The sequence below is a fragment of the Rhinolophus sinicus genome, chromosome 15 (genome assembly GCF_057876585.1).
Source record: "Rhinolophus sinicus isolate RSI-liver-muscle chromosome 15, RSI-T2T, whole genome shotgun sequence".
Taxonomy (NCBI): Eukaryota; Metazoa; Chordata; class Mammalia; order Chiroptera; family Rhinolophidae; genus Rhinolophus; species Rhinolophus sinicus.
The window spans coordinates 102149431-102165231 of record NC_142515.1 but is presented as its reverse complement, the minus strand read 5'-3'; the positions used below and the strand labels follow the sequence as shown (position 1 = coordinate 102165231).

At 34.7% G+C, this 15801-nt stretch overlaps 1 protein-coding gene across 1 annotated transcript in view; it reads left to right on the top strand.

Moving 5' to 3' along the window:
- HPGD (15-hydroxyprostaglandin dehydrogenase) overlaps positions 1 to 5150 on the top strand; it is a 28382-nt gene extending 23232 nt beyond the window's left edge. The window contains exons 6-7 of the mRNA XM_019733237.3: positions 1705 to 1868; positions 2878 to 5150. Coding sequence (XP_019588796.1) covers positions 1705 to 1868; positions 2878 to 3016 — 303 coding nt within the window. The 3' untranslated portion in view covers positions 3017 to 5150. The remainder of the gene's footprint in view (positions 1 to 1704; positions 1869 to 2877) is intronic.
- The last annotated feature ends 10651 nt before the right edge of the window (positions 5151 to 15801 follow it).

Here is a 15801-nt window from a genome sequence, read left to right as displayed (position 1 = left end):
TTGCCTTTTCATAATCACTGGGAAAAAAGTAGCTTGGAGGAACAGGAAAGTAGGATGAGGGATAACTGGCTACGTAAGCAGGAGCCAGATCAAGAGGGGTTTATGGTCCATGGAATGAGCTTAGATTTTATTCAAAGTACAGACATCGGTGGATTATTTTATGCCTAGGAATGACAAGATCAGATTTCCATTTTAGGAAGACCATTCTGGTTTGTTATTCAAAGAATGTGTTGGAGAGGACAAGGGTGGAAGAGGAAAGGGAAATGGGGAGATCTCTGCAGTGGTTAGTTAGTCTAGGTGAGATAGAGAGACCAGACAGATGAAGAGAAAAATATTAATAATCGAATAAATACTAAGGATGAAGAAGACAGATGTGTGACCAGTAAATGTTCAATCAAAAAGGAAGATACGCAGCTCCCACAATCTTAAATTGACTGGACATTTTGAATTTGCAAAGACTTCATCTTTAAATCAACTTTCAATGCCCACATAAAGCTATTAAAAAGCAAAACAAATCTCAAAGACTAGAAATTTTATATTTACATTTATAAAACTGGAAACTTGTACAGTTGATTCTGGTAGTTATGTTCTATAAAAATCACTTGCGAACACTGAGTTAGAGAATACCGAACAATTGCTTCTAGAGTACTGGGTTAAGTTCCTGCAAGCCTCTGATCACATTTTGATCAACCCATCAATACGTATGTCAATTTCTGCTTAAAGTTTTATGTGATTTTCTGTTTAAAGAGACCTTATGCATTATGGTATTATGGCCAACAGCATTTTTACCTCATGCTTGAGCAAAGCCTATCTAACACACATTATTTTCTCCATAGGGTACATCACAGCCTTACACTTAAGAATACTAGACAGCACTTCAGCACAGTGTTCAAATAGCAAAATCACCAACAAAAAGCACAAAAATAAGGAAAACATGGACTAAATACTCCATGAAAAGGACAGTTGTTTATAGTTAGAAGAGCTGAAACAAGGAAACAAAGCGTTGTTTTGTTTGACCTCAATGTTGGAGCATCCGTGTCGGGCAACTCAGATTTCTCATTGGTCTGTGCTTGTCCACAAATGACCCCGAAAGCTCCATAAGAATTGATTATTGAGGGGTTACAAGTACATTTTAGCAAGTAAGCAAATGGAATCCTCAATCAACTATATTTTGTTTTACAGATAGTTCAAATACAATCAATAGATTGAAAATCAAGCCCAAGAATATTAATCTGAAAGTACTTAAATAGCCTTCCAGAGAGTTGACTATCTTTAGAGTCAATCAAAATCCTAAAACTTTCCACTAACAGTAATTTTTGGGTAAATAGTCTCTGTTATACAAAAAAGAAAACTTGGGATATTAATTTTAAGCCTCAGCTTCTTACCTTCAGGTTCCCACAGAGTTCAATAGATAAGAACAGCTTAGATAATTAAGTAATTTCAGGTGTTGCCCAGTAATACTGATTTTTTACAAAAAAATTAATTAGGTGAGGCTTTTGGGAATTAATTCAGCACCTTAGCTATATATTCTTTTGCTTTCTGCTACCAGCCAACCTTAACACTGCCATTGTTATAAAGCTAGAAGGATATCTGACTAGTATTTTTCACATCAGAGCCTTTTAAACAGCTTTAATTATCAGTGTGTCCTGTGCTGTGCATTTATAAAACTACTGAAACTTGCAACCTTCTCCTTCCAATTGGCAGATGGCTGCTAATCTCATGAAAAGTGGTGTGAGAATGAATGCCATTTGCCCAGGCTTTGTTAATACTCCCATCCTCGAATCCATTGAAAAAGAAGAAAACATGGGACAATATATTGAATATAAGGATCACATAAAGGATATGATGAAATACTATGGGATTTTGGAGTAAGTAAAACTATACCTATCTTTTCCCCCCCTAATATGAGGGTGCTAAGTACTTTCTAGACATAAGCAATAAAAAGCGAAAAACTAAGGCTTTCAATTGGAGAAATGAATACAAGCTTCAAAGTTTTGATTTGGCGAACTCTGAAAGAAAATACTTTTTCTGGGTTTCTGAATAGAATGTGTTTATATGGTATGAATTTTGCTTTGAGATACAGACAATGCATCGTTAATCAGATATTTTTTTAAAAGGTGATGTTTAGTTACTTGCCGAAGCAGTGATACCTTATGTACCTAAATTCCAAGTAATATTCACTTATACCCTTTGTGAAATTTCATATGACTCCCTAACTTCCACAATTTTGTTAAGAAAGAATTGATCAACATACATGTTTGTTGAATGACGTCTGAGTTAGAGTAGTTGCAGTTTCACAGTACAAACTCATAGCTGTCATGTTGAAGGAGTCAGACCATCTGGGTTCATATCCTGGCTCCACCACTGACCCTGAACTTACACATCAAGCTCAGTTTTCTCATATGTAAAATGGAGATAATATAAAACTAAAACAAATTCAGGGAATTTTGAAAGTCCGTGAATAAGTTGACACATGTAAAGTACTTAAAAGAGCAACAAATAAATAATAGATATTCAATAAATGTTAGCTACAATTCTTCCCATTTCTACTCTAATTACATTTCTATCTGATAAGTCTAAGATCTACTGATAGGATAAAGATGAGAGAATAATCATTTTCTCAATGTAAATAATAAGTATAAATTCATAAATCCTTCCTGTCAAAATGACAGGTTAGCCAATGAAATCTACCACTAAATTTATCACATAATTTAGTTAATATCTAATTGAATAAAAAAATGGAGGTAGCAATATTTCATAGTATACATTTCCCTATTACATGTTAAAGGTAGTAGATTATTCAAAAGTAACTCAAAATGATGTAATAATTATGCCTGATTTTTGGTTTTAAGAGAACAATGTTTCCTTCACTTTCAGCCCATCAATGATTGCCAATGGATTAATAACACTCATTGAAGATGATGCTTTAAATGGCGCTATTATGAAGATCACAACTTCTAAGGGAATTCATTTTCAAGACTACGATACAACTCCATTTCATGTAAAAGCCCAGTGAATATCTTATATATCAGCCATAACAGAAAATAAGCACAAATGACATATTCAGACCATGTCTTCATTTGAATATAGCTTTTTAAATGAAACGTTATTGTTTGAAGCTTTCTTTCATGTATTTGATGTTAATTTTTTCCTAAATGATTAGTTAAATACATAGGTAAAAAAAATTAGAAACTGTCAAAAATACAATGTGACCAAAGCTAGACTGTGGTCCTTATAGTCTAAGTAATGATTAAAATGAAGGATGTTCAAAGAACATTATGCTTTTCAGAAAATGTATTTGAATCTGTGGTTCGTATTATTTTTCAGAACATCATTTTAAAGGAGATACTTGAATTGTTATTGAAATCAAACCAGATGTAAACAAACTCATTTTGTTTTGATACTAACATTTTAAAAGAGGGAAGCTACCCACAGTGTTTAGTAACAATAACCTTTCACCTTGCATACCATCTTTCAGCTGAACATTCCAGCTCTTTAAAGATGTGGCATATTTTGGGACCAGTAGTTATGATGTAAATTATAGTGTGACTATATCCTAAATGAAAAGTCTGATATATGAGAAAAATGACAGAAAGTAACTGGCTGAGATGGTGACCCACAGTTCACCTTCCCATCTGTGAAAAACATTTTCCTCTGCTTGCTTTAAGAACTTTAGCTGATTCCAAAAATCTCAGGAACGAAACGTTTAATAGTTGTAGCAAAAAGGATAGTCAGTGTTCCTAAAATATTATATTTAAGATTGCTCATTAAGAAAAAAATATATAAATACAATTTTTTTGCTTCTTTTTTTGTATCAACTTTAAAAGTGCCTACCCTTCAAAAAAACCACCTTTTTTTCCTAGTCTCCAGAACTTACTTAGTATTCTGTGTATAGCTATTAAGGAGAAGAAACCAACTTTGTCACAGCCTCAACTGTAAATATTTTTGTATGTTCAAAGCCATAATCACAAGAAGTAAAAATAGCTGTGATGCTTTGCTGGTTTCCCTGTCAGGTATTTTAAGATAGGATCATTAAATGCACCTGCTTTGGGTAATGTTATTTGTGAGCAATAATTCATGCTAATAATAGTAAAAGCACAAGATTTCCAATTCAGTCATTTCCTCTTATCACTTATACAAAATAGACATATTATATAAGTGATTCACTCTGTCTGCTAACTCCGGAGCTCCCAGCTGGGAGGAAAATCCATCCGTGTGAGATTAAGAAATATTTCCTAGAGATACTGGAGTATTATCATATCTTGCTCCGTTTTAATTCTGCTATAGAGAACCATTGCCATCACTTTTAAGAAGTAATTTGAATATGAATAACTATTGTCTACATCTTCACACAATGTATTTAAAAAACACCAAGAAATGAACATCAGTAAATGTCTAATAAGGAAGTTGTATAGTATATGAACAAACTTGTTCATACATTCCAGCAGTGACTAATCAGTGAACAGTATGAATACTGTATGTTTTGCATCTCTTATCACATATTTTTACACTGTTATGTTCAAAACTATAGCTTAAATTTTTCATTTATGGATAATTCTTTGTATTGCAGCCTTCAGTATACTTTGTGTTTTGAATTAATCTTTTTCAAATCAAGAAACTATGCAAACCTTTAAAATCAAATACTGAGTAGGACTGAAAAAAATGTGATTTATATTTTAAAGGTGATTTAACATTAAAATTTATCTTCTATAAATAGCTTTAAATAAATCTATAACGTTATATGATCTATCTCTAGATGCTGGTTGAGAAAAAAATAAATATTAAATTGGGGGTAGAGAATCTTAGTTTCCTTAATTGTATTTTTCAGTGAAAATCTGAATGTAAATAATATGTATGTTTTCAAATGTGTTTTTCTTAATAAATGAAGTAGGGCTCCCAGAGAGGCAGAAACAAAAATATGTGGACACTGAGTAAAGATTGAGACTTGAGAATGACATTGAAATGTCCAACAAACTTATTTTTTCCATATAAAAAAAATTTTAGATACTTGTAGTACTGTTTAAGATACAAGTGATTATTTGATGATTTCGGTTGGGTTTTGCTCTATCTGTTCATAAATTTAGAATAATGACGAGGTCTGAAAATGTAAATTTTTAATAAAATTTAAGTCATTCACATACTAAATATTATTTGCTGAGTAGCTTTTTCCTTACATTAGAATTTCAAAAGGCACATTTACTGTGCACAAGGAACAGTGACTGGATCCAAAGTCACAAATGTTCTCATTGGTCCTCCATTTCTTTCCTCTTATTGGCTTCCCCCCAGGCAGCTCTCTCCATGTGATTCTTCCAATATTAAGTCTGATTCTTATCAACTTGCAATCTGGCAAAACAAGAACTTGTTTTTGGCTACAGAGCTCATTGACCTTTCTTAGCTATGTGACAATTAGTGAGAAATTCCTTGTAGTGAGAGAGGTGACTACTCTGCTTGACCTGAACCAAATGATATGGCTTCCTCAGAGCTGGGAGAATTGGAGAATGGTGGGGGACACAAGAGGTGGGCAAGAAATTGACCTGAACTCTATGGACTAAGAAAAGGAGAGGGATAATTTCCAAGAGGAAAATTATTCTGTCATTACCAGAAAGAGGGTGAATACATGCTGAGCCAGCAAAAACAAGATAACCACTGAAGAGGAAGAACAAAAAGTGAACAAAGGATTAATTATGCCTTAATCTGTTAGATGAATTTTCATACTATCATGGTCCCTGTAACATGACTTGATCCATCTTTTTCAAACTGTGTGTCACATTGAATAGGATATAATACAAGAAAATGAATAGAAAATACAGCAGGCATCTCATGCATATATGATTGTGCTCATTTTCAATATAAAATATATTTCTTATAGTGAGTCAAAGTGAACAAGATTCAAAAGCTACTTGCTTTAATAGTGACTGCAATCATTGCCCCTAGACTTCATTTCTGAATTTCTATGTTTACTATTTTAATCCTACAGTACTATTTAAACTTGTTCACACCATTTATAATTTCTTTTACTAAAATTTCATTGTCAACATATAGTTACACTAAATTTTAATAGGAATTTATAAGTTCAACTTTGAACGATTAAAATAACCCCATCCCCAGTTTTCAAATAACACTTTCACACATATATTCGCTCATTCTACAAATAAGTCCTGAACAATTTTTTTTGGTAAAATTTACATACACATGTTTCAGTATATTCTGATCTATTTAGATATTAGTGCAGACATATATTGATTAAGTTCGGGTCTGGAAAACACTGAAGTCTGAAGGAATCTAATACGAGGAACTGGTTATAAAAGTATTGGAAGAACTAAAGAACCAAACATGGAATGATGATCCAACCCAATGTCAACTGGAAAACAGAATTCACTAGGTATTCCACCACCAGAAAGGGTTTATTCGAGAAAAAGAAAGGATTGCAATCCAGAGCAGGCAGACATGGTGAGCCACACTGTCCTCAAAGATGAAGAAACTTCTAGAAGGGAAAAGGAAGGGGAGGGGCAGTTATAAACATAGAACTCCGTTGTAAATAAATAGTTCTTCCTATAAGGATCTGGCGATAACAGATGGTGAGAACCCCTCCCATATACCCTGACTCTTCCCACGGATGCTCCCAATTGATTATGCCCAGTTAAGGTCTTTGTCATACTTTTTATCACCAGCAACAGGAGGGCACTACCACTTCCAAATCAGTGGGACTCAGGAGACTACCAGGCATTCAGGAATTAATGAGGAGGCTGGCAAGCAAAGCTGGGACCACAGAGTAGGGGCTGTCTGGTGGGAGCTGGAACCAGGAAGGAGGCAGCCACTGCCAGAGATAAGAAGAGGAGGAGGAAATACCCTGAAATCTTCCATCTGATCACCATTAAGTATCCTGTCAGTGTATCCCAATTGAGAAGAGAGTTGGGAAAAGGCAGTTTACAGGGTCAACCTCTTGTGATGCAGAGCTGAGCAGTGTAATGGAAGAGAATGGATTTGAGAATAAACAAGCAAATTACAGGTACGACATACATTTGACATTTTCCTGCTACAATCATAGATTTGACCTTGCACCCATTAAAACTTATTAAAGTTTTTGTTTTTAAGAGACATAAATAAAGATATTACTCTAACTCCACAGGAATAAAATGATATGATTTGCTGGGGTCTAGTTCCACAATAGCTAATGACACTGCAGTCATCTTGTACGTAACAGCCTATGCATTTAGGCATAGAGATGTATGCATTCCTAATTCCTATCACTAATCCTTTACATCATTTGTCATATTTGTCTGATACTGTGACCTTAGGTATATACTCAGGAAATACTCTCTCACCATCATTGTGTAGCTGCTATAAAGGATACCAGTACAAATTGATGGTATTATTTATTTTTAATTCAATTTATTGGGGAGATACTGGTTAATAAAATTACATAGATTTCCATGAATGACTCTTATTAAATCCTATCATATCTTTGGGCTCAGCTGCTAAATTTAAATTGTAAGAGGATAAACTGGTAAATGCCTGCATTTAGGTAGCCCTAAAGCGATTGCATTCTAATCAGTCACCATTGTCTAAAATCAAAATGTATACATTTGAGTAAAAATGTATGGATTTAAATAAAAAGTTTTACTTCTTTGACCTTAAATTCATCTGTGTGTGATATATATGTGTGTGTGTGTGTATATATATATATATATATATATATATATTATATATAATCACACATGTGATTATATATGTGTGTGTGTGATTATATATATATAATACATATATAATCACACACACACACACACACACACACACACACACACACACACACACTATATCCAGATGAAAGAACTGGATTAGATAAGTGGCTTTCAAATATTTTGCTCCTGTACCCACACAGTAATTTTTATAACTATGTATCCTTTAATCATTCAGTAAGATTAGCAAAGGATTCAGATAGCCTTGAAGTTCATGGTTTAAAACAATAGAGTTTTTTTTTCTTTGCTCACACCAGAATCCAATGCTGGTTTTCAGTGAGCAGCTTTCCATGAAGTGGTTCAGGATCCTTTAGCCTTGTAGCTTCACTGTAGAGGGCTTTGGAGTCATTCACTTCTAGCCAGTGGACCAGAGAAGAAAAAGGAAAGAAGGCGTACCTGCTTCTTAAACATTTTAGCCTAGGAGTAACATTCATTATTCTTAGTCATAGCCCATTGGTGAGAACTGGTCCCAGGGCCCTATCTAAGTGCAAGCGATGCTGGGAAATGTAGACCCTGCAGACACATGCCTTCCAGAAAAACACTCTCTACAATAGAAAGGGAGCATGACTTTTTGACGCACAAACACATCTTTTGTGTCTTTTGACATATCTAACACCTCTATAAACTCCTTGTTCCTCACATTGAGTACACTCACTCTCACTCAAGGGAAACATCTAACATCCCATGTAGTTTCTTTATCCCACTCAAATCCAGTCTCCAGTAGATGCAGTCTTCTTCATTGGAATGGTGTGCCTTTTCATGGCCTGGTGACTTATAAACATAAAAGACATTTTATCTAACCTCTGCACAAACACACATACTAGACCATAGATAAAAAAATCTACAATAAAATGTCTGATTGGAAAAGGAAAGAATGCGATCACTGGTAAATAGTAATGATACAACCCTACAAGTAGGCATGGTGAGCTCTCTGCCCTGGAAGATTTCCTTGACATTACCTCAATCTTCAGTTTGGGGTTAATAATTTTACAATTATACTGGAGTGTGGGGGAATCCTCTGGCTCTGCCCTAAGGGAAGTTCTTTTTGGTCTCTTTTCTCCTTTTTTTTTTTTTCTTGGTACCAAATCTTCAGGAAGTTGTGTCGTTTTTCACATGCTCTGTGCTGTCCATACAAGTTTGTTTTAAGTCTTAAACAATTAAAGTCTTTTCCAGTCTGGCTTATAATTTCTTTAGCTATGCAATTCCTTAAAAAATTAATAGATTTCTGATCTATTTGCTCCCTGTCAATTTCATTTGCTTGAAAAATACACCCAAATATGCTTAATAGTCGTAATTAATAGTCAATAATCATAATTGTTAAGCCTGCTACATATATATAATTGTTAATTATATAAATATAATTGATACATATATATAATTGTTAAGCCTGATACATTATATATATACAAATATATATATATATGTATGTATATACATATATATATACACATATACATATGTTATATATATATATACATACACACACATATATGTATATGTATATATATATATATATTGCACCTCCTCCTCCCATTCTGCTCTTCTTTCAACATAATGGCAGTACATTGAGAAAAGCAGGCTTGGATGGAGTGCCACACTAGTGATTGGTGGCAGAACTACGCTTAAGTGGACATTTAGTGTAGAAAACATTTTCATATTGTATTTTTTTGCATTTGGAGTCTAAAACAAGTTGACTTTTCCAACCTAAAGAAAAGATCTTCTTTTATTTTCATTTTTATTGCAAACTAGCCAATTCCATCCTCTTGCTTACCTCTTAGTTCCATCCTTGCTAACTGTAACCAGAAAACACCAAAACATACCACGAGTATTCTGTCTTCCAACCTCTTCACCTAGAATCAGCCTGAGTAGGCGTGGAAGACAATGTACTTATCAAATGTTTCATCTTTGTTTAACACGCTTCTTCATTGTTCTAGCCTCACCGCCCACTACCCATCCACTAAGCCAATGCCACATATTTTAGGTTGGTTTGTTGTTGTTCTTGTTCAGCTACATTCCATCGTGGTATCAATCTGCGTTGGCATAGTTAATGCTCAGTGCTATAGAGGATAAAGCCCATCATCAAAGGAACTTAACAGAATAGAAATATATTCCTCTCGGACACAAGAATTCAATACAGGTGTAAAGTGGGCAGCAGTTCAAGAGGGTGATTCAAGGATTCGGGTTTCCTCCGTTTTATAGCTCCACTCAGAGAGCCAACATGGTGTATTTGCTTCTTATCCACTCCAGCCTGCTCACATTTGGAGACCTACTCACTCTGATTGGGGTGTTTTCCCTTGGCTTCATTGCTGAGTTGTTTGTATCAGCGTCTGTCAGGAAGTTCTTTCCATATAGTTACTCACAGCATATTCCGGTAATCATTCTCTCCTTTGCTCCTCCGGGTCCAGGGGTGGTAACAACCTCCTGCAGTTACTACAGCCAGGGTCCTACATGATGTCTTGCTGTGTCCCTACCCTTACAGATAACTTTATAAATAATTGTTTTACTGAACTCTCTTCAAATCGCCCGGTTTGAGAATGCCATTTGTTTCTTGCCAGAACCATCGCTAATAAACTACAACTTATCCAACGACCATTAACTATAGATGTTACTCTTTCACTCAGCAGCATCCTGTTGATGGAGTTAAAATTAGATGAAACTGGGGTAAAGCACCTCACAGTGTTGGAAATAAAAGGAGAATTCATGAATAACTAACTTCAGAAATAAAAACAGATCCTACAAAAAATGTAAAGATAGCACAAGGATATTATTAACAAATTTACAATAGTAAACTTGTATATTTACATAAAATGGGCAAATACCTAGAAATATACAATTTATTAAGACGGACACAAGAGGAGAGAGGAAATTGGATTAGTCGGATAACTACTAAAGAGACTGCAAACTAGCCAACTTATTATAATTAAATGCTTTCTCAAAAAGAAAATTCTTTGCCCAGATCGCTTCATTGGTTAATTTTCCCAAATATTTAAAGAAAAAGCAATTCCAACTTTACATGGACTCTATCAGAGTAAAGAGGACAATTCTCAACTTATAAGCTTGATTTCAAAACCTCCCAAGGACATTATAAAAAATAAAAGCAAATCATACTTTTGCCATAATGAACATAAATAGAAAAATCCTAAATAAGTTAGCAAAAAAAAAAAACAACACCAAATTCTTCCACATCACAAAATAGCAGAAATCAACACATTGGGTTATTATAGCAACTGGATTTGGTCTGACATTCAAATTTAACCAGTGAAAATTACCATATTAACAAAACTTTTAAAAACTATATGATCATCCTACATGCAAAAAAAAAACATTTGATAAAATTCAACATCCATTCTACTTACAACAACAAAAAAAACCTAACAATAGAAGAGTAATTTCTTAGTCTCATAAAAAACATTCAGCACAAAAGTACAGCATGTTAATGGTGAAATGTTTAAAAACACTTTCTCTCTGCTATTGGGAACAAATCAAGGATGTCCACTATCTCTGCTTTTATTGGAAATTGTACGAGGTGGTCGATCTAGTGTAATCAGGCAATGAAAGGAAATAGCAATGGGAAGGAAGAAATAAAATTACCGTGTTTCCCCGAAAATAAGACCTAACTGGAAAATAAGTCCTAGCATGATTTTTCAGGAGGCCATTCCCCTGACCATAAGACACCTAATGTGTCTTTTGGAGCAAAAATTAATATAAGACCCAGTCTTATTTTTGGGAAAACACAGTATTATGACTTGCAGTGGATCTGGCTATCAATGTACAAGTCCAAGAGATTGAAATATTAGAATTAATGATGACTTTCACAAGTGTTATAGATGAAAACTATGGCCACAATTCTTTGCAGCTTCTCCCAACAAGAGGTAGAGCCAGTCTATTTTATGGAGAATCAATAGTGCATGATTTCTGAAGAGATTTTTTTGGATTCATGCTTCTGCTTTTGTGTGTGCAATCTTGCCACCTCATTACCAAGTGTGAGGATATCTGCTGGTGAATGAGAGACCACCTAGAGAAGAACCAAAACACTTCAATCAGTTTCTAGCCAACCCAGCAGCCAGCAGCAGATACATGAGTGAGCCCCATACAAGATTAGTCATGCCTTACTCACAGCAGCAGAACTGTTCGCTAAACCCAGCCCAAATTGCCAACCCACAGAATTGTGAGATAAATAGTTTTAATCCACTAATGTATGGTTTCTTTGTTATGAATCAAATACTAATGCAGGAAGGCTCTGAAAAGAAGGATACAAAGAAGCAAAATTTGAAAGTAATGTTCAAGAATTTTCCAAAAGTAATTCAAGCGTCTGATTTAAGAAACAATACAAATGACAAGAAGAAAAGCACACCTTATCAAATGATAGTAAAACTCACTGAGAACTAATGACCAGAAAAAATCTAAAACCCAGCCAGAGGGAAAAAAAAGATAAAATATCCTCAAGGTAGCAAAAATAAAATTGGTAACTGTCTTCTTAACAGAAACTACATAAGTCAGAAGTAAATGAAATAATATTTCAAAGTTCCATAACAAACAAACACCCAGAGTTCTATATATGCAATTAAAAAAAAACTTTCAAAATTGAAAGCGCAATAAAGAAGGTATTTTCAGAAAACAACAACAACAACAAACAAAAGCAGAGAGAATTTGTCACAACAGATCTACATTCAAAGAAATACAAAGAGTTTTTCAGGCACCAAAAAAGATCCGCTGTTGGAGGAAGAGAAATGTAGGGAAGTATAAAGTGTAATTAAAATGAAAAGGTATAAGGAAATAAAAATATTTATTTTATTAAGCAATGAGAAAAATGACTTGTAAGATTAAAAATATATGAAAGCACAAAAGTGAAGAGGGTGCGAATAAAGTATTCTAAGTTATCCACATTGTCTAGGATTTGGTAAAAAACTAACTAATATTAGATATTAATAAATTAAGAATGCCTAGTGTAATATATAAGATGAATAATGTATAACTAATAATGTATAAGCTAATTCAGAAGAAATTCTTATAATAATAATAAAAATTAGTTGAGTCCAAAGGAAAGAAAGAATGAAAAACAGTACGTATAATGGGAGACCCAATAGAAAACAAATGGGTGCATGAGGGATAAAATCGTAAATGAAAGCATCCCACACTTCTCTTCACACCCCACAGTGGCTTCCCATTGCAGTTAGAATAAAATCCTGCTCTGATCTCACCTATTTTCATTCCCCTCTTTCTGACTTCTCTCTAGGCTTGCTCTCCTACCCTTGAATATGTCAAACTTTGTCTCCCCTCTGGGCCCTTCACTCTTCCACCTAGATGGCTCTCTTCCCAAATATTGTTGGCTGGGCTCTAATACTACCTCCTCAGTAGGGTCTTCCATGAACACCAGTCTAAATTAACCATTTAGCAATGCTATCCTAGGCTATTACATCACCCTTGTTTTTATTTTTGCCTTCAGAGGATTGATTCTCTGTGAATTTGTCTTGGTGGTTTGTTTGTTTGTTTGTTTGTTTGTTTATACTTCATTATGGTTTTTCTACTCTACCACAATATAAGCTCTGTAGAAACAAGGACTTTATCTGTTTCTGTTCTCCATCTAATCCCAGTATATAAAACAGCACCTAGCACACGGTGTGCATCAAGTATATATTGTTGAATGAATGAATGAAATGTCTGTTAAATGGCTAAAGCATTCTAAGCTGTCTTAAAAAATGTAAGTTCCCTCAAACACCAGAAGTTAATATTTTCAATCCTTTTTGTGTTGGACTTCTGGGATATCGTGTTTGAGTCTAAGTACCACATTTTAAGAGGGCTTGGAAATCTGGAGTTTGGATTCTATCTTAAGCACAATGGGAGAAGTACACAGAACTTCAAATTTTTGGAGTGGTTGTAAGGAAGATGGAATAGACACAGTTTTCTCCAGGGACTAGAGCTATGAGTAGGTGGAGGTACAAGGGATGTGGTGTAAGGTACCATCAGATGTAGGATACTCCAAATGAAAACCATTTGTCCTGGAAACAGAAACTTCACTGATCATTGAAATGGTTGAGGCTGATATCCACCTATTAGAAATCTTGTAGACAGTTTTTCTGCATAAAGGAGAAGTTGGACCAAAAGAGCTTTAAATCCCTTTTAACTTTGTTTTTATTCTACAGTGCTATAGAATAGTCTTTTCAGTTAAGTTTATACCAAGTAAATACCACTTGGTATTGCTTTTCTTAGTCATAAAGAGTCATGATTTCCATTCACTGTTTTGCTTTTTTATTAATTCTTGTTAATGTCCGGTTTCTCCTATTTATTTAATATCAGGAATATTTTGATAAGAGCCTTTCCAGAATGTGTGGCCCTACACCATGTTCTGTGGCTGCTACACCCTCTTATAATCATGTAGGTGCTTAATTCCAGTCTCTGACAAAGATCTCTCCAAATGAGTCACAATGACCATCTAATTTTGGATCAATCCAATGCTGTTTGAATCAGATTTCAAGGCAAAATGCTTACAAAATGTTACGTAATAAATGATCTGCTCCATTCTTTCTGTCCATGGAGATAAGGGTGGGAAGATTTCCTTGATAAGGAGGATGTTTTAAGTATCAGTTTTCTTAAGTAAATTTTATCATCCTTTTGTGATGGCCACTGAAGTGTTACCATACATTTATCTTTTTTTGTTGTCTCCTCTTCCTATATCTTATCAGTAAGAGGATTTTGTAAGTTTATGGCAGTCACACAAGCAGACACCTAGAGTTTATGGGGGTGACCATGCTGCCTTTTATGAAATTGACTCAGAAAATTGGATCTTTCTAGGCTAGGATCTTTTGTTCCCCCCCCCCCCCTTTTTTCTCTGATCCACTTCTACTACCCCAAATCAAATTCTCACAACGTCTTACATGTGCTAATGTATTTGGACTTTTCTCATAACTACTCTCCAGCCTCCAGTGTCTGTCCTAGTCAATTAACCCTAAATACTGCGTTGGTGTAATCTAACACATGCCTCTAATTGTCATTCCGTAGCTCAAAACCTTCTACCTTCTATTTCCAGTCATGAAGTCCAGACCTCCAGACAGACATTCCAAGCCTTTCATAACCAGACCACAATTTACCATTCCTGCCTTATCAGGGTTAATCCTTATCAAATTACAGCCTTCCCCAAATTCCACCCCTGACTTTTGCTTACTCTATTAGCTTTTTATCTTCATCTGTAAATCTTCTTCGGAGGGAGTAGGAGAAAGTGCAAGGGAGATGGGTAGGATAGAATTCCTGCAAATGGAAGAAAATTAAAATCAGGGATGGGGGTAGGGTGTAATGGACATTTGAGGGTAAAGATACTAGGAAGAGACTTAAATGAATTTCAGAGAAATATGTTTTTCATATTTAGCCTAGTATAAAAGCATAAGGAACATATTTTTGAATTTCATTGTATGCATACAGATGTTTGTAATCATTGTTGCTTCAGATTCAATGAAACAGTGAATAAGCTTTTTATATGATAATCGTAGCACCTAACACAGAAAAGTAGGCCTGTCTATGGTTCCCAATACCTCATTGGTACATAGAAAATGCTTATTACTTGCTGGTTGATTTGAACTGTTTGGTGGTAGGGAAAGGTTATCAGTCATAATCCCAAACTGTCCATCCATCACAGGACTTAATCCTGGACAGTTCTTTTTTCTTGTGGTTCTAAAACATCACATCTATCAAGCCCCGGCGTTGCTGGGTTGTTGAGTTGCTCTGTCTCTCAATATCATTTCACACAGTGCAACAGAGCAGTGATTGATCTCTGCTTTCCATAATTTTTTTCATCTTATTCAAATTGTGGTGGGTGACTAATAAGGAATGCTGAACTCCAAACAATTCTGTTTTTCATCATTGCTGTAAAATATTCAAAACTTGAAAAAAAACAAAAAAAAAAAACCCCCCCACACAAAAAAACCTAAGCCAAATAACACCAGTTGGAGAGCTCTTCACACACATAAACAGACACACACAAATACACAGCTTGATGAGTAGAAAGCCAGAAAAGATAGAAATGGCAATCTCCAATAAATTTTTCTCTTTTGAAAGGCTACTTATTTCT